The sequence below is a fragment of the Micrasema longulum genome, unplaced genomic scaffold, assembly GCF_059751315.1.
Source record: "Micrasema longulum isolate JH-2025_06_02 unplaced genomic scaffold, ASM5975131v1 h1tg002862l, whole genome shotgun sequence".
Lineage (NCBI taxonomy): Eukaryota > Metazoa > Arthropoda > Insecta > Trichoptera > Brachycentridae > Micrasema > Micrasema longulum.
Window position 1 is genome coordinate 41,917 of NW_028279984.1, and position 23,543 is coordinate 65,459.

At 36.7% G+C, this 23,543-nt stretch overlaps 1 protein-coding gene across 1 annotated transcript; it reads left to right on the forward strand.

The window, feature by feature from the left end:
• The first annotated feature begins 534 nt into the window (after positions 1-534).
• Positions 535-15,185, forward strand: csul (protein arginine N-methyltransferase 5). The gene is made up of 8 exons (XM_088241363.1): positions 535-1,075; positions 2,646-2,909; positions 4,376-4,558; positions 6,586-7,096; positions 7,571-7,721; positions 9,122-9,366; positions 10,706-10,921; positions 14,525-15,185. Exons 1-8 carry the CDS (start codon positions 675-677, stop codon positions 14,675-14,677), a joined length of 2,124 nt encoding a protein of 707 aa, XP_088097489.1. The 5' UTR covers positions 535-674; the 3' UTR covers positions 14,678-15,185.
• Positions 15,186-23,543: the final 8,358 nt, after the last annotated feature.

A 23,543-nucleotide genomic window follows, 5' to 3' on the forward strand; every position in this document is an offset into this window, starting at 1 on the left:
ACAGATTAATGTTTTTTATACAAACTTACAGATAAAAAAGCTGATATTTATCTTTTATTACCGAGGAAACATAAAAATATTCATAATTCCTACAGACCGTATGGCATGGAGTAAGCCTAGGTAATGTTTTGGAAGAGACTTCAAACACACTTGTTCTATAAATCATTAAAATAATTCCGTTATATATGATTATAAAGTAAATTGTTTGACATAAGTGATGAATGAATTTTTTTTCTTCTAAAACGCTTATTGAGCTATGTTGTTTGACGCTATAAAAGTTATCCATATTAATAATAATAAGAGATTAAGAAATATGTTTTAAAAATAAAATTTGTATTTTTGGTAACTTAAATATTTGAAAAATTATGTTGTTTTATTAGCATAATAATATGTGAAATTAAAAAATAATATATAAAAGCGCGTTCATCAATTGAAATTTAAAAAAAAAATATTTACATTGGCCACATTATTTTCCAGTTTTCCATAGATTTAAGTGGTAAATCCCGAAAGATACATGTTTGGTTTGTTGAAAAAGAGAAAAATCCTCGCTTCTTCGGTGCCGGTTGCCGCGTTTTCTTCCTTTAACGTTCTTTCTTCGCTCACTGTCTTTCTCATCGTAGGAACCTAGAATTGTAAATCCTTTTCATTTTCGTGACTTCTTATCCGCAGACAAGATGCCGGCGCATTTTTCTTGCGGTTTGGACTACAGCCATGTGAGGGATTTGCGAGAGGGCCTAGACACGGCCGCGAATTTAAAGTATCACTTCACGTGTATGCCCGTTGTTCATCCGCGCCTAAGGCGCGGGTTTAAGGCCGGGAAGGCGGCGCAGACCATGTTTTCTAGGACAGACATGCTGTTATGCCCCATGGACTGGAACGTGAAGGTGGTCGGAAAGATGTCCCCGTACCTGGACGTGGATTGCCCGATTCCCAGCATCAGGCAGCAGCACGAGGACTGTCTAGTAGAAGAGTTGAACCATTCTAGATGTCTCGGACTATCAGCTGTGATGGTGACTCTGAGGGGCCCAAATAATAACAATTTAGCGCGGATCATCCACAACTTGTACACAACAAAGTGAGTTTTTGCAACGCGTTTTTTCTATTGCCTTTCATCATCATCATTCCCTTTCCGCACCTGATGGTGCACAGAGCACTGCATTGCTACATCAATCGCAGCGTATCTTGATCATTTTGCTACATGAAGGTAAGATGATAAGTCTTACGCTTCAGATACCAGTCCAGGGACCATGAAATATTATCGTGTAAAAACATCAACATACAACAACAAACAAAAAACAAAACATGTAATTTAACTTTTTTTATTTTTGTTTTATTGCTGAAATAACTTTTATTTTTTAAGTACTAATGTTGTATTAATTTTTTATATCTAGTTATTCTCAACTTTGCTGTGTTATATTCATATTTAGTATGTAAGATTTTCTCATGGTTATTGCTATATTTATTTAGAAATGTTATGTTTCTTTTTAACTTTTTGTATTATATGTTTACTAAATTGTTTAGTTTTAATTATTCTATTATTTCATACTATGTACTACGTGATTATTGTGCACTGCTGTGATTATTTCTGTAAATTATTACTTTTTTGTAAAAGGTTCTTTGAACCTTTGATGTATAAATAAAAAAAAAATAAGAACTTCTCTTTTTCCTTTAAAAAAAATAAATGTTTTTTTTAGTATTCTTATCCGTATTCGTATCCCAACTCAACACAGGGCTCTTGGCCTCATAAAGTTAGGGATATGTTCTTTTTTTTCTTAATATGTATCTTTATATTTTTTTTATTTATTAATAAACAAATTAAAATAATATATTACAACTAAATACAATTTTTTTACAATAATCAAATACACATATTTACATTAACGTTTCCCATTACGTAAAAGAAATAAACAATTCTTGTGTACATAATGGGGAGTGACGTCTAACAATAGTTTATTTTATTTTAATCAATAGTATTTTTAAAATAACATAAATAAATTACAAAAAAGATATTAACAATGTTTTCAATCAGTGTTACATAAAGAAGAATATGTATAAATAAATAAGCAAAATATTATATTTTATGCATAAATACTGCAAAATGTAACAAGGATCATTATTAAAACATCTGCTAAATAAAATGAATCCGGATGTAATTCAGTATTTTGCTTTAAAATCTCTGAAAAGATAGCGTGTTATCCAAATTGTTGAAACTCAAGATAAATGTAACTAAAACTCCGTTTACTACTGAAAATGTGTCAGATGGCAGATCGTGGATTTATTCCAGCGTTTAATCACGGACCCGATAAGCGTGGAACAGGCGCCGTGGCGCAGTTGGTTGGACGGCCAACTGTGAAACTGGTGTCGCAAGTTTGATTATTGATTGTTTGATTGACAATAATAAATATCCGAGAAAGATTTTAAAAAATTATTCTCATTTGTTGGGGGTGCTATGATGTATTTTCATAGCCTTCTAATATATCCCCTCTTTCTCATCTGCTGACAAGCCTCTAAAATAAAAAAGATATTATAATAAATAAATAATCGCAGCTCTATATCGAGTATAACTTTGTGCGAGGTTTATAAGTAAGAATTTTTACTATATCATCCTTATTCTGAGGCCCCGAATTGATTTGCGCCGCTTGCAGCCCGAGCAACGCGCTGACCTGGGTGCAGCTGCCCATGGTGGACCCGCGCCCGGCCGCCTGGGGGCGCGCGGGGGCCGAGGGCGAGGCCGGCCCCTGGGGCTGGTGGCGCGACCTGAGCCGCCTGCTGGGCTGGGAGCGCCGCGTGGGCGTGGCGCTGCGCCTGCCCGCGGACCTCCCGGAGCAGGGCGTGCTGGAGCGCTGGCTGGGCGAGCCCGTCAAGTGCCTGCTGCTGCCAACCAGCGTGTTCATCACTAACAGGAAGGGGTGAGCGAGACAAGCATGATCCGTTCAGATTGGATTGATCTTATCGCCAGTGTGCTATATTGAAAAGATATTTGATTATTTACTAATGGGAATATAATTTTTTTAAGCTTTTTTAATGTGAAACACCTTCGTGTTGTTTGATTTATGTCCTTTTTTATTATTTGGATGTAAAATGCTCATTAATAATCAAATATCTTTTCAACATAGCCCACTTTTTGATTAAAAAATTCACCAATCGTGTAACGTTCAACCTCTTAGCCCCTCCCCTTCCGACTCCCACATATTCTGTAATTATTTACCCAATTTTAACACATGTTCGGACATGGTGGTGTTTTCACCCCCTTTAACTCTGGGTGTAATTAATGTATTTTTTCGTAAATACTATGTATACTACAATGATGGTAAAGGTGTAAGTGTATTTTAGGATTTGCATGCTGGTGTAGTGAGTGTTCTGACGAAGAGACGGGTACGTTTCAAAACCGGCAGACATAAAAAGTCAGTAAGTGGTTAAATACTAATATTATTAAAAAAAAATTGTAAAGCGGATGCATATCTCTTGTACTTATTTTTGTCTGCATTTTTCTTCCTTCAAAAAGTATCCAAACGGCTCTGAACTGGGTGACCGAAATGAAATGCACATCTGGGCTTGGCAATTTATTCAAGTCTTAAGCCTTCTGCTGGAAAGAAACTTTTCTCAGGATCAGGGTGGCTTTGGGGATGACGGAGCTCCCAGTTATTTATTTACATACATAAGTTTATTGTACATTATTTGAGACATAATTCCCTACTCCATGTAACTAAAAGTCCCGTGTTGAGATGGGACGAGCAATTAGTTGACACAGACGCACGAGTATATCACCACAAATATAGGATCAGAAATATAAAAAATAATTTATAAAAAAAACATGTATATGACACATCAATATGGTAAACAGTAAACTCAAACATTCGGAAAATCATCAAGGAGTTTTCTACTCAAATCCCTCCCACTAAGGAAAATCCAGTCCTTAACTCTTTTCTTGAAAATAGTTTTTGTCCTTGAGAGCTTAATACGCTCTTCCAAAATATTGAACACTCAGTGCGATAAACGAGAGATGTCTCTGAGCAAAAGTAATACGGGTTTTGGGTATGACATAACTCATGCTCTGGGAAAATCTCGTACGGACATTTTGCTGAGACCTCTCCTTATTGTTCGACCAGAAGTGTGTAAGTGCTTCTTTTAGGTACAGTTGTCTCATATCCAACACCTTCATGTATTGGAACAACTGTTCTGACTGGTATGTCGGAGGGCGCCGGAATATTATCCTCAATAATAATTTCTGTGGAATTATGAGAGGCTTTAAAATGGATGCCGCACAGTGTTATGACCCCGTAAATTGGTGTAGAGATTTAATTGATAGATCTCGTGCAGGGGGCACTCGTAACAATCATTCAGTATCTTTCTAATAGTGGGTTTGTGTTGGCAGGTTCCCTATCCTGAGCAAGGCGCACCAGCTTTTCCTGCGGAGCCTCATGGAGCGCGATGTCCACCTAGTGGTGACAGGGGCCTTGCGGCACGCGGACTACAGCCACTACCTGCAGTACTTGGCCCACTTCTGGAATTGTCGCACGACTAGCGTACAAGATGTGCTCACGTCATTCGCCAAGGGGTAAATTATACACGTCACTAACATAAAACACCCAAATACAATTTAGCTTTAAAAACCTTCTCTTATAGAAGTTTGTGATAAATCATTAAGATAACACGTATTTAATGTATGTGAAATAATTTAATCAGATGATTCTCTTCGCAACAATAAAAGTTTCACCTCTTTAACTTCTCTAAAATCAACAGTGGAAGTGCTTCCTTCTACGTACCCGAAACCGTTTTAAAGCCCCTGAGCCTTTCTATCGGTTTCATACAAAGAACAATGTTTTTACTGTCAAAAAACGAGTTGCTCTTTTAAAATGTTTCATTTCATAAATCGCGATTTTAATTGAATTTTGACTCCACATTCAATTTTTTTTTTTTTTCTATAGTAATTTTCTTTAGCCAGATTTGATTTCTCTTTTGAAAAATTGTTTGTTATCAGTTAACTCAGTTTTCGATTTTTTCATTTTCTATTTATTTATTAATATAAATGTGCATTACAAAATGGAATATCTTAATTCATACATAAAGAAATAATGCAAATAAAAACATAAAATTAGGTATATATAAAAATAACACGTGAGTATACATAATATCCAGAGAATAATATGTTAAAAAAGTAAGAGAATCTTGTAACGAAAAACTCCCTTAGAGACATGAAATATGTCAATGTCCAAAGTAATATTGTTCAACATAGAGACAGCCCTTCCAACAGGCATAACCATTGGCTGGTTGTTCCTGTATCTTGAAATGTGAAACAGTCTATGCTGACGCTGTCTAAGGACATTCGGAACATATAAGCTAATGCTCCGCATAATTTCGGGGTTGTCAATAATACCGCGCCACAATCGAAATAAGTGCGTTCTTAAATACACATTCATTCTGGTCTTCAAACTGCTGTAACTGAGCATACCCTGGAGGAACTCAGTGGGATAAGGCCATGGATAATATCCGCACTCACCCATGTAGAGAAACCGAATAAATTTCTTCTGAACCCTCTCCACCATAAAAGAGAGCACTTCAACTCACGCGGTCCCCAAATCATCGAGCCACTCTCGAGTCTACTTCGCACCAAGGGGTTATAAAGAATTTTCAGTACTCGTGTATTACCAAAAACCCTGGCAGTTTAAGCAAAAAAGACGAATCCTAACATCGTCAACGTACGCTATAGGAACAAAAATATTAACATGAAAAATCTTAGAACTTCTTACTATAGTCAACAAATCACGAAATCAGTTGGTCCGAACGTAATCCAACACATCCCGACCACAGGTATCGGCTGAGCCGAAGTTTCAGCCTATTTTTGAGCGAAACCGAAACTGAATCTTCGGTGGGTTACTATTGGAGGATGGGGGGGGGGGTTTAAATTTGATCACTTGTGCTTCTAAAATTAAAGAGCCGCAGCCGTGGACAAAAGGAAATATTGCTATTTTTTTGTTATTATTTATCGCTTTTTTAATTTTCAAGATTATTAAAGTTGTCTAATTTTAATGTTAGTTCAAAATTATTTTTAATTTATTAATGTTTTTTTTAATTTGCGCATAACGCAAGACGAATCCTAACATCTTCAACGAACTACTACAAACTGTTTCGATCTGATCATGAAATGTCAGGGAACTCACAAAAGTGATGCCTAGATCTTTAACCTTCGAAGTCCGCATAAAATTCTGGTCTTTTATTCTATAGCGGAAAAAAAGGGTTTTGTGGGCCCTGGTGAAAGACATAACTGAGCATTTTGAAATATTGAATAAAAATTAATTTCGTCTTCCCCATTCAGATACGTTTATTATATCAGCCTGGAGAGTACGAAAATCATCCAAAGTTTTAACTTTCAAAAATAGCTTCAAGTCATCCGCGAATAATAAAAAATGCGAATTGACTACAACTTTTTAATATCATTGATAAAAATAGAGAACCGCAATGTTGTGGGCCCATGGCTAGTGTTGCGGATTATTTAGTCTTACATTTTATTTATTTATTATACGCCACAAGTGCCTTTTACAATATAACATATATATTTATTTTGGTGTTTTGTTTAAATTTCAGCTGGGAAGACTATCTCCAGACACCCTTGCAACCGCTCTCCGACAATTTGGACTCGCACACGTACAACGTGTTCGAGAAGGACCCCGTAAAGTACAACACATACCAAAACGCGATAGTCGCGGCACTGTCGGACCGATACGCCTCCCCTCCCACCTGCCGGGCCCGGCTGAGGCCGCAGAAGAGAGACAACAGGGAGGCCCTCACCAACCTCGCCAGCAGCGGCGTCAGCAGTGTCCAGATCAACGTCGACGGCACGACGGCCTCCCAACAGAACGCGCAGATGAGGGTCGACGTCGTAGGAGAGGAGGACAGGGACGCTAGGTTGTGCAATGGCGACGGTGACGCCAAAGACCCGGCTAAAGATGATCCGGCTGTCGACTGTCCGCAGGCGAATTCGGACGGCAGTTGCGGCTGTCGACACCAGGCTGTTGTGATGGTTCTCGGGGCCGGGAGGGGCCCACTAGTTAGAGCCGTTATCAATGCCAGCGTCATCACCAATGTCGAATTAAAGGTATTATTTAATTTTTATTGCTGCAATAACAACCATTCCTTAAAATTTTGAGCATGAAATTCAAAAAAATTCAGTATTATAATTAGGAAGTTCAGTGGTTTTTTTTTAGTTTTATTTGTTAATGTTAACTATGCATAAATTTTTTTTTTAATTTTTATATATCGTATTATCACATTCACTGCAAGCAAACTGGGAAAAATTCCATAATTTTCTTATTTATTTTTACAGAAATAGGTTGATTCATATGAACCAGTAACGTTGTTCAAAATAGTTACTTTTTATCAAAATGTTTTTTTTTGTACATTTTCAGTTAACTTTGCTGTGCAATTTTATGCTCTAATTTTTACCGCGCGCAAGAAAACATTTATTGTATCCAATTTCCCGTAGGGCTGAAGTTCCTCATGGAAAAAATTGTACATTTTTGTATCTGCCTCATATTGGTATATGAAAACTATAAATATTTCCGGTTACCAGGTTTATGCTGTGGAGAAGAATCCGACTGCTCTACTGGCGCTGTTCGCCCAACAGAGAGAAGTGTGGGGCTCTACAGTAACCGTGGTAGCCAGTGACATGAGAGAATTCAAGCCTCCGCAGCTCGCCGACATCATCGTATCCGAATTACTCGGTAATTATAACTTCTCCCAATCTTAATCTGAATGAAATGAGTCATCACTATCATTCTACAATTCGGCATCATTGATACACCGCCATTGGAGTGCCCTATGAACCTTTAGGTGCCAATATAGGAATGATAATGATGGATTGTCTCTAGGTTGGCGTACCTGAAGCGTACCGCTTTCTGGGAACCAATAATAAGACAGACATAACAAGGATACAAAGACAACACAATAAAGTCACAAAACTAATATACAACTTACTTTACTTGACAAAAACTGCAATGAATGAATCTCCCAAAATATCAAACTAATAAACTTCAATCTGTTTTCAATGCAGCAGCAAGGCTTATTACGGGAGTAAAAAAATATTCTCACATCTCACAACATCTTCGAGATTTGCACTGGTTAAAAAGCCCAGAGAGAATAAAATACAAGCTGTGCTGGACAGTATTCAAATCCCTTCATGAAATGGCTCCAAAATACCTATCGGACCTTTGTATTAGGGAAAATACACGTCAAAGAAAATCTACTCTTAGGTCAGCATTTGATTCAGGAAGAGGAAAACTTGTTGAAATCCGGCGCTCCCCAAACACTAGATTTGGAGATCGCGCTTTTGCCGCCGCCGGCCCCTCTGCCTGGAACCAATTGCCTTCAAACTTACAAATCATCGACAGTCCCAGTCAGTTCAGATCCCAACTAAAATCCCACTTCTTTAAACTATCATACCCTCAATTTTTAATCTGGAAATATAATGTATCATTTAAGTTTAGTTAGAATGTAAGTTTAGATATACAATTGTAAAGCGCCCTTGAGGTGATTTTTTACAAAAATGGCGCTATATAAATCAGCCAAATATTATTATTATTATTATTATTATTATTAATGAAGGCGGTTACGCTAGCTCGCACCACTGTCAGAGTTATAAGCAAAACAGCGTTACCGCCACTATCTTAAAAGCGGAAGGTATTTAAACAATTTGGCAGTCATTTCAGTATTGGCAGTAACGCCCAGTAACCAACCATTATAAATCCTATTTACCGAATTATTAAAAAAAATATATATGGAACAAAAATTAAAAAAACCTTCTCCTGCACAATTCACTATTTGTCGCTTACGTTGTTCTGCCGATTATGGCTCGATATGTAATTTCGCATTCACAAAATGAAGATCTCACGGGAGTATCAAGAATACTCCCTGTATTTAAAAAAAAAGTTGTCTAATTTTAATGTTTTACTGTATTGATTCAGATGGTTTGCGAATTTTGAATTATTATGATTATTTAGGCACTTTAAAAAGTTCTTGAACTCTAAAATCAAAATTTTGTTTATTTGTCCCTCTGTAAATTGAATCGCAATCATGCAAATTTAACTGGTGCCGAACACGCATATACTCACAAAGCCGTGTTTAGGTTCGTTTGGCGACAACGAGCTGTCTCCCGAGTGCCTGGACGGGGCGCGGCACCTGCTGCGGCCCGACGGGCTGAGCATCCCGTCCTCCTACACGTCCTACGTGTGCCCCGTCATGTCGGGCCGCCTGTGGGGGCACGTGAGGGACAGCGAGCGCGACGCCGCGACCTCCCGCCCCGCGCAGCACCACATGGAGACCCTGTGGGTCGTGTACCTGCAGAACAAGTACGACATCGCCGAGCCGCAGGTAACAGCCCCACCCATCATAAAACTATCGCCAGATTTGGAATGGGAAGCTGTTAATATTTTAATTTAAGTTGTAGTGGCAAATTTTGGCAACATTCACACAAGTTTTAGTGAAAATTTAGATAAGTTGCAGCGGACATCTATCAGGGGTGAACCGTGTATAGAAGCAATTATGCGCAGCTTAACATTATATTTGATGACTATCCATAATGATGTTGTACGGTAACTTTATTTACAGAAAAACAAACAAATAATTACTCTTTCTTATAAATCATTGACACTATTTGTATTTTTCTCCAAATATAAATAAAAATATTAATAAAGCGCGCCCAGCGCCAGCAAAGAGCCAAAGAGCTAACTCCAGCCTATTTCTTCATACAAATAAGTGTACTATATTTTGAACATCATTAACCCAGTAAAGCTCGAGTTTCCTAGGACAGCGGTGCCCGTATTTTAACGGCCGTAGTGAACATTAATGCGGTTGACAGCCGTCGTAACGGTGACTAGAGAGTGGTTTCCTATAAAAATGGTGTTGATAACACCGTTAAAAACTAAAACCACTCTCTAGGCACCACTACGACGGCTGTCCACAGCATCACCGTTCACTACGGCCGTTAAGATACGGGCACCGCTGTCCTAGGAAACCCTAGCTTTATGGGATTTTTCTTCTAGAGTTTACATGCAGATTACACAAATTCTTTGAAGATTATCGATTTGGAAAACAGTATTTCAATATTTTTTTCTCAAGGACTATTTTTCTTTGAGAAGATACTTTTGATATATGACTCGCAACACATGTGGCGCTCAACGCGGCCGTTTTTGGCATTATTAATTTCTAGAAGAAATTGGCCAGTTGACATTTCAATCGTAATGAGAACACCTGACTGAATTCATTGTGCTTTTTTTCATAAACTTTTAAATAAGTTAAGTATTAAATTTATGAATAATATAGCTAAAATATTTGATATATCCCGAAGTTACGTCGTTTGAGTTCATTTCATAGGTGAGAGTTTTTGTATCACAAAGTACCACCGAAAAATAGCAATTTCTAGTTTATATCACTCGCATCATATTATGTAAATTTATATTTTTTTATAGCTTACCCGTAAATAGAATCACCATTCGCCACTGGCATTTAGCCAATCCAAATTATAGTAGGCAATCAGGCAAACTGTAGCGGACATTCAACCGAGTTGTAGCGGACATTTAGCCAATTTGTGGCAGGATTCAGCCAAGTTGTAGTGAGAATTGAGACAGATTGTTGCCGGCATTTGGCCAAGTTGTAGCGGGTATTCAGCCGAGTTGCAGCCGACACTCAGGCGTTTTGTGTATTGTTCCAGCCCCTGTTCACGTTCCACCACCCGCACCCGGTAGGCGAGCAGGCGGACCGGCGGCGCTGGGAGCAGCGCAGGTTCCTCGCGCGGCGCTCGTGCACAATGCACGGCTTCTGCGGCTACTTCAGCTGCGTGCTGTACGCCCAGCACACGCTCAGCATCGTGCCCGCCACCCACTCGCCCGGCATGATCTCCTGGTTCCCCGTCTTCATACCCATCAAGGTGAGCTGCACAATTATTGCGGACAATCACCGGATTTAACCCTCTAGAGCTGTGATGGGTAATCACGCCGAGAGACACGCATCATGTACTTGGCGGCCTCCGTGGTGTAGTGGTCAAGACGCTTGACTCACGCACGGAAGGTTCCGGGTTCGATTCCCAGTGAGAACACAAAAATTAAAATGTGATTTTTCTCAAGCCTGGGTGCTCTGTGATGTAATTCACCACTGTAATTAGGCCTCCTTGCCTGTTGTGGTGCAAAAAAAAAATATGTAAAATATGTACTAAAAATCTAGCGATAACTTTATTCATAATATTTCCCTCAACGTTCTGCTGCTTGTGTTTTACCCTTGTGTGGCTGTGATGTCACATGAGTCTACCTAGAACACAATACCTATTCTATAATATCTATTCTCTTATTTATTTAAATAATGATGTCATGTTTTGATAAAACAGGTCTAAATTATATGATTATTTATCCAAATTATAGAAAATAAGTTATTAAACAGTGTGTGCCGTGAGCATACAAAGAAAACCGGCCAAGTCTCGTTTGTTAGCAAATCCAGATTGAAGTTTTCACGTAATCACAAACTAATAGTTTTGCTATTTAGTACAGTTTTGATTTTACGTTTCTTTTGCTATACATAGACAAAGGATTAGCAATGTATTGTGTTTAGTTTAGAAGTGTTTTTATTCTGACAATATTTCCCATAGCAGATGTTGATACACTAACTTGATCCATATATAATTATTTGATCGATATATCGAAAAACATGTCTTCATAAATGGCATCAAATAATCTTTATTTTATAATATTCAGCTTCCAGTTTTATCGAATTGTTGATTTGGGATGAGCTTTTAACTTTAAAAGTGCAATATCTCAACTGGTAAACGAACTTTTGCCAAAAACCGATGATATAGTAATTTTGTAAAAAAACTTTGAGTGAAGAAAAAGTGGTGTTTTTTTTTAATAGTAAAAGATAACATCCAGCATTAAAACTTTATGAAAAAATCTCAAAATTGCTAACAAAAAGGCTTCCTCGTATGTTCACAATATATATTTATATAAATGTGTATTGTTTTTAAATACCTGTATTTCAGACCCAAATTAATTCCCGTGGATATAAAAAAAAAACTGTTTTTACCAAGAAATGTTTTTGTTATTTTTATGGTTTTTTTTCCGTTTTGAACTTCAGAAATTATTTAACATGTTTTTTTTTTAAACATTGGGTCTCAAATTGATAATCAACCGATAAAATTGATTTGAGATGTGTTATCTTACAATGTATGTTTATTCAATCAAATTAATTATATTTTATTTATTTAGTTCTATGATTAACATAGTCTAATATATATTTACAACACAATATTTACATCTATACTTATTCTAACATTATTTATCACTATTATACACTTAATATCCTAATTTATAATATTAACTGTTTCATATGTACATTTTCATTAATTATATTCACTATTTACACTATATACTACCTAATATTTTTCACATATATACTTTTTACATTTAATTTTAAATATATTTACATTAATTTAATTTTTTATGCTTTCTGGCATTTCCTCAAATAGTTGTATTACCTTGTACATAAGGCAGTTCTGGGACATTGCTTTTGATTTCTTTTCCAGTCTTATATTTTTAGATCCTCTTGTTGCATAGTTATGAAAGAACTGATTATTTTTTAGTTTATTTTGAAAATATCTCGGAACTATTCCTTTAATAATTTTGTTTATTTCATTGGCAACATTGAATTTGATTCTTTGAATTTGATTTTACTGAAATATGTTTCAAACTTGTCTTACATATTAATTTATAATGATGACAGGATTGATTTCGTTCCAAAGTAAACATACCAGCTAGAAGCCAGCTGTCAAGTTAAAAACAAACTTTTTTGTGTAATGTGTATGCAAAAAAAATAGACATACTTCTTATAATAAAAAAATAAACTTATCGCTTTTGAATTTTGAACAAAAGTAAAACAAATTTAAAATACGTGAATATTTTAATGAACATGCAGGCTGAAAAGGTTAATGTAACAAAGTGTTGGAGGTCGACCAGCCTTACGTGGCAGTTGACTAATTTTATAACTAAAATCTCCTACAACCCCCACCCTGCCGCTCCCCGCACCTTGCAACTTAGTTGCAAGCAGTTGTTCGGGGTGAAACATTGTCCGCGATTTCTATATTTACTTCCTATTACTCGATAAATAATATGCCGCGATGTTAGAACAATTGCTTACGCAGTTTTAAAATATTGTGAAGCAGAAAAGTTGCAGAAAGGGCCTTTGAAAATTCGATAAAACGAGCTGTCGCCATGACAGCTTTATTATTTGATTATTTAACTGAGTGCTACCAGGATAGTTATTTTAAATAACCCTTTTTAGTGACTTTTTTCGAAAAAATATTTATATCTGCCTTTACCATTTTTTGTTTTATTTCATTTTTAAAAAAAGATTGTTCAGTTTCTATTAAATTAGGTATGTAACTATTTTTATATTTTTTAAAGCAAGTTTTACGTTGTATTTCTGTGTGTTTTATTAAAAAAATAATATTTTTCTATTTGGTTAGTTTTTATAACTTCATATTGTTGTTTTGTCAGGTTTTAACACTTTTATTATATTATTTTTTTAATGTTTAAACTTTATCTAGTACATACAATGTACTTTTTTTAATAGCAGTACATTGTTTGATCGTACAACTTGTCTTTGTAATTCAATTAATATTTATTAATAAACTACTTTGGTATATAACTAACTAACTAACTAACTAACCATCACGCCATTTCCCCAGAGGGGTAGGCAGAGAGGATAGAACGCCACACCACTCTGTCCTGGCACACTTCCTTTGCTTCCTTCACATTCATACATCTTCTCATGCACGCACGTCGATTATTCCGACTTTTCACATGACCACTTTCAAGAATTTGTTGTACTTGATCATGCCATGTCTTTCTCGGCCTTCCTCGACTTCTACAACCAGACACATTCGCATCATAAATCTTTTTAGCCGTTCTTTCATCATTCATTCGCTCCACATGACCGAACCATCGCAAAAGACCTTTCTTAATTTTGTCGATAATGCTTAACTCAGCCTTGCATTCTGCTATATAATAACACTATAATAGTGAACGGGAATTAAAAAAAAAAAAGTAGTAGTTTTAGACATGTGGAACGAATGGATGGTGAGAGAACGGCTAAAAGGATTTACAATGTTAATATTGATGGATGCAGAAAGCGAGAAAGACGTGGCATAATCAAATTTTTAAAAAAACAGATTAAAATATTTCTTGAATTTGATTATGAATTGACCTTGCTTATTTAATATTCACATTAAAATTGTCACTGTTAAATATTTTTGCTGAGAAAATTAAATAAATAAAAACATTCCTCAAGCAATTATTTCTACACCTGACAACATTGTCCATCCTATACTAGCGCTCTCACCAAACTGCCAAGTAAGGTTGGTCGACAGAACCGTTTGCAGAGTAATGTTTTTTTTAGTACAGCGTTTTTGTGTATTGAATAATTTATATTTTTGAGGATGTTAGCATTATCGAATATAAAAATACCTGGTTTGTTTTCTGTTTCCCAGAATCCGATAGACATTAAGCCCGGAGACGAGATCGAAGCCAACTTCTGGCGCTGCTGCAACTCTCGCTCCGTGTGGTACGAGTGGAACATCACTGCGCCCGAACTGCAGATGGTCCACAACTCAGGCGGCAAGGCCTCCGACATGACGCTCTAGCGGTGAGGACACGAGACGCATTGATCCCCCCAAAATGGATTGTGATCGTTCGTACTAGATCTTAAATCTGTCGACAGGTAGTTTGTTAACTTCCTGTGAAATGGCTCAAACAAACAGATTTTGAAACGTCGGTAGATTGCAATAGCAGCCAACTCCAATTGACAATATTAGCGCCCATTGCTGGTGAAGTCATCCAACAGATATTTTGAAGGTGAAGTAAAATTATTGCTTATATTACTATTCTGATCAGTATAATTCAAAAACTTGAATTATCAAAACAGATCAGTAAAAAAAAAATTGTATAAGCTCCCGGAGTTGAAACTTTGAATACAAAAGTTTGAGCATTTTGTCAGTTGATTCACTTCACCCGCAATGGGCTCCTACTGTGGGGTAAATATCACAACTAGTCCTTAATATAAAGCTTGATTAGAATAACAGTTGTCAGCAAAAGTGATGATATAACTTTGTAGTGACATCTAAGTTGTGATATATATTGACACACAAAAAATCAAGAATCTGGCATGTTAATTTATTTTTTTAATACAATGCTTGACATATAAATCAACATAATTATATAAAATCAGTTTTAAAACTAAAAAAAGAGTTAACCAAACCTAATTATTAACGACGTTCTTACAAGGTTACATCATTTTGCAAAAATGTTAGAGATGGGACAAATTGATCAATGTAAATCGATCGAATAAAAATATAATTGTTCATAAAAAAAGTATAAAGGTCTTATTTTTTGGTGAAAAATTGTCTTAAACATACTATAATAGGCTTGTTTTTATATTAATTTTCAGAAACAGAGTTTCATGTTTGCATGAAAAAACTGATACATGATCAGTGATCAGTAATTTCCCATCACTAGTGACATTAGTTTGGCAGCTGTCATTTTTATCGAGTTATATTTTAAAGATTATAGGTAACTTGATAATCAGCATTTTTTAGCTGCCTACAAAAAACACATATTTGTATCTTACACGTACCTGCATTTACTGATTTTTACATTTATATATATAGATTAACATATTACAACAGAGATGAAGAACATTTTAGAGAAGGTAATATAAAAGTCTAGGCATCTACAGGACTTATGACCTGTCATTGGCTGGTTTAAGTGGCTGGTTTAAATTTTTCAGACATTCTCTAGTATGTAGGTGAAATAATTCAATTAGATGAATCTCACCCGCATAAATAAAGTTTCAGCTCTTTAACTTCACAAATATCAACAGACGAAAGAATTTAAGGAATATAGATGTTCAAATATGGGCAGAATGGTGAATGTTACACAGTGTGTAAAGTGGCCACTTAAACCAGCCGATGACAGGGTCATAAGCCCTGTAGATGCCTAGACTTCTATATTACCTTCTCTAAAATGTTCTTCATCTCTGTTGTTATATGTTGATATAAATAGCTCCCCAGAGAGTTAAATCCAATAAAAATATATATGAGAAATTAAAAAAAATTAATCGCATTTTCGAAATCAATATGGATATTGTGGAGAAATGTTTTCATACATAACTTTTAAAATCGAATTGTTAAAAAATATGTCTCAAACAAAACGCGACATGTTCGGCCATGACAATGAGGAAGTTCAGTGGTTTTTTTCAATTTTTTTATTTGTTAATAGACTGTTAAACTAAGTAAATTTTTTTTTTTTTTTAATTTTTACATATCGTATTATCGGCGCTACGATTTTTTAAAGTTTTGTATTTCTGAAATAACTCCACGTGTGACGTCAGAGGTTCATTTCCGCTTCTTTCTCATTCAGTTCTTCCCATTGGTCCAGAAGCGACAAGCAGACCGGAAATCTTCCATAGCTCTCAGATCATAGGTTGATTCACATGAATCAGTGACGTCATTTAAAGTAGTGCGTTTTTATCAAAATATTTTTTATTATTTTTTCTGTACATTTTCAAGAAACTTTTCGTTATAATTTAATGCTCTAATTTTTACCCCGCGTAAGAAAACATTTTTTGTATCCAATTTCCCGTAGGGCTGAAGTTCCTCGTTTTGACATCAAGCTTCACGACGATGTTCTATTTAATAGGTGTGTTGGTTTTTTCAGTCACTGATGATGGCTCTGATTGTGGCTCCTGCAATGGTAGACTGTGTTGATGTAAACTGTGAAGATGGCTCCTGCAAAAGTAGTTGAAATGTCGGAACGAATCCAATAACAAAATTAAAAATTTAACAGAATCGTGACATATTAAAGGCATGGCCGATGCAATGGACCGTTTTTGCAGGAATTAAAAATTATCAATTCAAAAATACTTTTTATGCTACTAATAACTACCAAAAAAAATTTTTTTTTACTCGACAGTGTTTCATAGACTTGATATTTTAAAATTGTAAAAAAAATTCTTGTGCTTTTTCCCTGTTAACTATCAATATGATATTATTATAATACAGTATTTAATTTTATACATTTCAACAATATTTTAGTATACCTAAATGTTTGTAGACACCGGCTGGATTCCACACTCATCGCTGATGTAACCTTTTTAGCCCTGCGTGTTAAAATTCTGAAAAACCTGGCTTGGCCCGGATGCCGTTTTTAATAGTTTTTGCAGCCCTAGTAAATGAAAGAAACGAAGTTACCTAGTCTATGAAGAAAGCGCAAAGCCTTTTCTCGGGCAAAGATCGTCCGTAAACTGTAAAACTCTTGTTTCCATGTTTAAGGAGAGATGAGGTCCACTATTTCGGGAATTTTAATTATTCCACAGAGGGTGGAATACAAACTCTGTTGGCTTATGTATAAGTCACGGCACAACTCTGCTCCGGAATATCTAAGGGAATTCTGCATTACAGATGAACTAGCTGACAGACGTCTTACGCTTAAATCAGCTACATCTATGTCGAAAGGAAAAGTTATTATAAATTCGGCGAACGCGCAGTTTCAATTTGTGGTCGCAGACCCTACAGCATGGAATGCTCTCCCAGCAGAGGTGCAAAACTGTAAGAGTGAAGTGATGTTTCGGATAAAACTTAAAACCTTTGAATTTGAATAAATCCTTAGCATGAGGTGACAAAGTACATTATTTTTCTTAAATTAAAAAGTTTAAATTAAATTTATATAATCATTTTGTAAAGCGCCCTTGAGGTATTATATTATGAAAATGGCGCTATATAAGTTATCGACATATGTCGACTATTTGCATTTGATGTATTTTTTCATTCAATGCGAATGCGCACCGTTCGTATTTGACATTTCTGTCAACTGCTGCTCTGACAGCTCTTTCGAGCTTAGATAAAAAGTTTTTCCATAGACAAATGACAGAAAAATTATCTCCTCAATCGTAGCGTTGTCCTTTCATGGGCCTCTTCAGTTTTTTTTAATTTTTTTTTTTATTATTTATTTAGTTCTATGTATTTACATAGTCTAATATATATTTACAACACAATATTTACATCTATACTTATTCTAACATTATTTATCACTAATATACACTTAGTATCCTAATTTATAATATTAACTGTTTCATATGTACATTTTCATTAATTATATTCACTATTTACACTATTTACTACCTAATATTTTTCACATATATACTTTTTACATTTAATTTTAAATATATTTACATTAATTTCATTTTTTATGCTTTCTGTCATTTCTTCAAATAGTTTTATTCCCTTGTACATAAGGCAGTTCTGGGACATTGCTTTTGATTTTTTTTCCAGTCTTATATTTTATATATTTTTTTTTTATATATATATTTTTTTTTTTTTTATATTTTTAGATCCTCTTGTTGCAGTTTAGGGAACAAGAAAAAGTCACGAGGGGCCAGATCTTGGGAGTACGGTGGCTGCGGCGTTATTAGTGTGTTGTTTTTGGCCAAAAATTTTTGCGATGCTGTTTTTGGTAAAAATTAAGTAATTTTGGTACGAATTTCGCGGCGACCCGTCTCATGCCCAAATCGTTGGTAAAAATCGAATGGCACGAGCCAATCGATATGTTTAGGACCTCAGCAACTTCTCTAATGGTGATCCAACGATTGGCCAATACTATTATCTTCACTTCAATTTTTTCGTCTGTTGTTGACGTGCTCGGGCGTCGGGCACGCTCTTCGTTGTTCACATCTTCTCGGCCCTCTGAGAACATTTTGTACCACCGATAAACGTTGCTTCGGGCCAAGGTAGCTTCACCATATGCCGCAGTCAACAGTCGGAATGTGTCCGCGCGCTCAATTTCGTTTTTCACACAAAATTTGATACAGATTCTTTGATCCATTTTTTGGAATAGGCAAAAATAGAAGACATACCAAAACACGTGCGAGCAAAGCGGCTGTCAAAAATTAACTGAACATTCAAAGTGGCCGAACTTGTCGGTATAAGTTAGAGACACGAGTGCTAACATAACGCCACAAAAAAAATGAATATAAGTAACCTGCGGAAATTCAAAATTTGCAATACTTTTTGCGTACATTCCATGCACATTTAAAACCTTCACATCGACTGTCCAAAATGCTTTTTTTTTTTATACCATTTTATGGTTTTTCGCACGCATTATTGAATGTGATAAGCATATTGGATCAATCCCTAAACTAAACTAAACCCATATGCTAATTATAATTTATCACGCATGACGGTTTTAATTTTGGGGTCTTTGTTTTCCAGTCCTCTTTGCCTCTGTTTATCGTGCCATTTTATAGCAAGATTGCAACCAGACATAGTAATGTCCGTAAGAGAGTACTGAAGAGATTTGTAGTGGTTCATGAAACGGGTGCTCCTTTTATAGGCTGGATTCCTTTGTTCCCTGGCCTCCCACTACGACGGAGGGAAGGTAATGTCCTCCAGGGCGATGGACTGACGAACAATCGAATTTGCGTTATCGGCACTCAGGTCAGTGCTACCCGCCTGGATCGAGGCTAGTGTTGCGTGTATCGATTTCACTTACACGTGCTGTGGCGTGTCGTTGACCAGAGTTCGATGCTCCCCACAAATGTATGAGTTTTAAAGTAAGAATGCCATCGTAATCACGACTGTGCTGCATAACCAGCGAGAATTTTTTTTCACATTCTTTCTCTAAATGCCCTCAAAAATCCTTATTATTAATTATATGCCTTTTATAATTATAATTGGCATTTTGAGGATAGCAAATTACCAAAGTTTATTTAATTGATCTGATTGCATGACTCGAGTCTAAAGTCACTTCGGCAGGTCATATAAAAATAATACTTGATCTGATAAAAACGGTTGACAACCTCGAAAAAGTAATTAAAATTAAAAATATATAAAATTAAATAAAAATTAGAGTTAAAAAAAACATCATTAAGTAAGAGAGTGAGAGATGTTTGGTTTTGTCGGGCGCCAGTTATTCGTACAGAATAACAATTAGATTAAGTTGCATTCAATTTAATTATATCAATGTGGAGGGGTAAGAGGAGAATAAAGATAAGTGCGGAAATAAAATGTATTCAAAATAAATTATAAACAGTACCTAACCTACCTTAGAATTAGCCTTAACCTACTTAAACAATAAACTTAAAATTAACCTTACGCCCTGAAGCGGCGCGCGGCGTGGTGACGCGAAGGCGGCGTGGGTCCTTGGCGTGCGGCGTGGGCACAGGACGCGATGGGGGCGGCGGCGTGGTGCATCGTAGGGGGAGGCAGCATCTGGCTGCGGCGACAGGGGTAGCTGGGACGGCGGCGTCCAGCTGCGGTGAGGTGTGCCGCGAGGACGGCTCGTCATGAGCGGCGGCGTGGCTTCTTGTCCCATGGCGGGGCATGAGAAGTGACGTCGGGTGTGTGGAGGGACGCACGACGTCGGCGGTTCGTCATGAGGGCAGCGGCGTAGGCGCGTGGGCTATGTCACCGTGGTGCGGCGACGTGAGCGCGTGGGTTGCGTTGTAGGCGGCAGCGTTGGGGCTGCGGCGTCAGGGCTGGTTAGCCAGCGCGGTGGCTTCTCTCCTGGGCTGCTGACTGGGCCACGGGGATGGCAAGGCACCCGCCCGTGACCCTCGAAGACAACTGAGGCAGGAGAAGAGAGTCCGGAGATACAGTTCGGCGAAGAGAGTGAGTCCTCGGGAAGCGGGTCCGGAGGAGAGAGAGATCCCGTAGAAGAGAGTCAGAGAAGCGGGCGTCACGGTTTTTATCATCTTTTAGACGTCCCCCCTTACCGGTTGGTCTCGTCGCTCTGATTGGCGGGCGCACGCTTCGGTTGGGGTGGTCTTTCTTTCCCGCCAAATTCCTTCTTTCCCGCCAAATGATGTTCTTAAAATCTAACTTATTCTACTAAACTTAAATATAAAATTAACCTAGTCTTATCTTAACTTATGATAACAATCGGAATAATCGGCGAGCGTGCACGAGAATATGTGTGAAGGTAGAGGAAGCGCGAAATCTATATGCAGAGATAGAGTGACGTGGCGTTCCATCCTCTCTGCCTACTTTTACGGGGAAACGGTGTCCTGGTTGCCGTTATAATTTTCATAACAATTGTAAAATATAAATATGTTGTTCATGGAAATAAAGTGATTTGGATTTCATGGATTTTAAACTATTATTATTTGCGTTTTTTAAAAGTGTCCTGAGCTTCACAAATATTGACATGTGGCCGGTTCTTGAGGGTACCTTCTCGGCAAGAACAATAGGCTCCCGATTGCCTGAGCGGACGGACTTTTATTACATAGCTTCAACAACCCTTGCGAAAGGCGCAATTCGGGTCCTTGTTGCTGACTAATAAATCGAACGGTATTTTTTAAAGAGAGACGCGTTCACAATAATTATTTTTATAAAAGAAATGATAGAATTGATGGATTTGGCACAGCGGTACTTTCGGTCTATATCACGGCTTTAAAAAATTTGATTACTCGCTTGTATGGTTATACAATTTTTTTTTTTTGTTATCTTTTGCATTTTGTATGTTTATATGTAATATATGTTTTGTATGTATTATATTAAATTTATGCTCTTTATATAAAACAAATTAATCCCCTTCTCCGAAAAGGATGTGAGATCCAGTCTTGTCTACAAACATTTGGACATATTCAAAATATTGTTAAAACTGCATCTATTCATTGTTTCGTCGGCTAAAGAGATTGGTTTCCTTTGACAAAACCACCGTAAGAAAGTTCTAGGTTGGAATACTTAGCCGTTTGTAGATTCTGTCGAAAAATAGTAGAAAAACATAAAATAACTAAAAGCACTTGCAACATCAAATTGTTTTGTGATCACAATGTTCTATTTTCAGTACTTGCTGCTGTTTTGCAGGAGCATCTATTATTTTCTTCTCTTTTTCAAGAATCTGTTCATTGTAAATAATCCACAGATGTATTTACTGTGCTGTGATTATCCCGTCTGTTATTATTTTTAAGGTTATTTTAATACATTTGTGATGTTTAGTTTTTAAGAGACTTTTAAAACTGAATAAATATGTTGTTACATAATTACTTGCGTTTTATTAACCATTCTAAAATAGATGCGAAGGTTTTCACGGTCATTGTTAATCAATATGTTTATTTTTTGGGTGAAGTGTGTGTTGGATTTGTTCCGACGTCGGCTACAGGATTGGACGGCCCATTGCAGGAGCCATCTTCATTTACACAGTTTACCCTGAAGATGGCTCCTGCAATGGTAGCCGAAACGTCGGAACAAATCCAAAACACCCAGTTTACTCAAAAAAGAAACATATTCATTCTAAAATAAATTTTAGCCCCGACACTTATGCATGGAAGTGAAACATAGAGGAAGGATGATAGCGGAGTACATGCGGTTGAAATCAATAGAATGAATGGATGACGAAAGACTATTCATAAGATTTACGATCTTAATTTGTGTACCTTGGAAGCAGGATCACCTGGGATGGTAGAACAAAAAGAGAACTCTACTGCCGCATACATCGAGCGAGGCTTGCGTTTCAAGTCCAAAAATATAAAGCTAAAACTCGCTGGCAGCTTGCCAAGACGTATGTATGGAGCATATTGATGTACGGCTGTGAGATATGGTGTCTTGCCGAAAGAGATAACAAAAGACTAGAGGCCTTTAAGATGTGGTGCTACAGAAGAATATTAAGGATTTCCTGGAGAGACCGCATCGCTAATGACGAGGTTCTCAGCAGAATCGAAGAAGGGAAGCACCCAATCAAAACCATCTCAGAGAAGTAAGCCCGATGGATCGGCCACATTATGTGCCGTGGGGGTCTCCTGCATAACATAATAGAGGATGAGATGCGGGACTTTGCTGCAAACCGATCCCCAGGATTGAGACTGCGAAGAAAACGATCCGAATGTCAATGGATCCAATAATGGAGAATGAATGCATGTTACCTGGGCCCCGATTACCGAGAAAAACCGAGATTTTTGTACAAAAATGAATAAATTATCGACTTTGTTTTGGCTTACCAGATGACATGACATATATTTTAACACTTCTGTGAAAAAAAGTGTGTGACTCGCGCCTTTATATTTTAATAACTTTTTAAAAAATCAGATTGGATAAATCAAATGCAATTTGGATCGTCAGAAACAACTGTAAGCAGAGTCTTCAGGAAGACAGTAAAGCTTGTAGCGATCAATATACCGTTCAATTAGATTACTTGCTTGTATGGACATATCCAATAGCTTTGTCTGCATATTCGGCTCTGGAAGACCAGCAAATGAATAGTGGATTTACAATTTTTTACTTACCGTGCTTAGTTATAGTTTTAAAGACAATAAATTATCAGTAATAAAACAGTTAGTACTCTATTTCAAAAGTGTTTATTGAAAACTAAAAACATAGTTCTTTAAAATACTGATAACAGAACAAAGGAGGTTATGTATGGCAAAATTAGTATCTAAGTATATTTATGCCATTTCGGGTGATAAGTTGTATCACTGCTGTATATTAAATATGACTTTAACGAGCTAAAAACTTAATATCA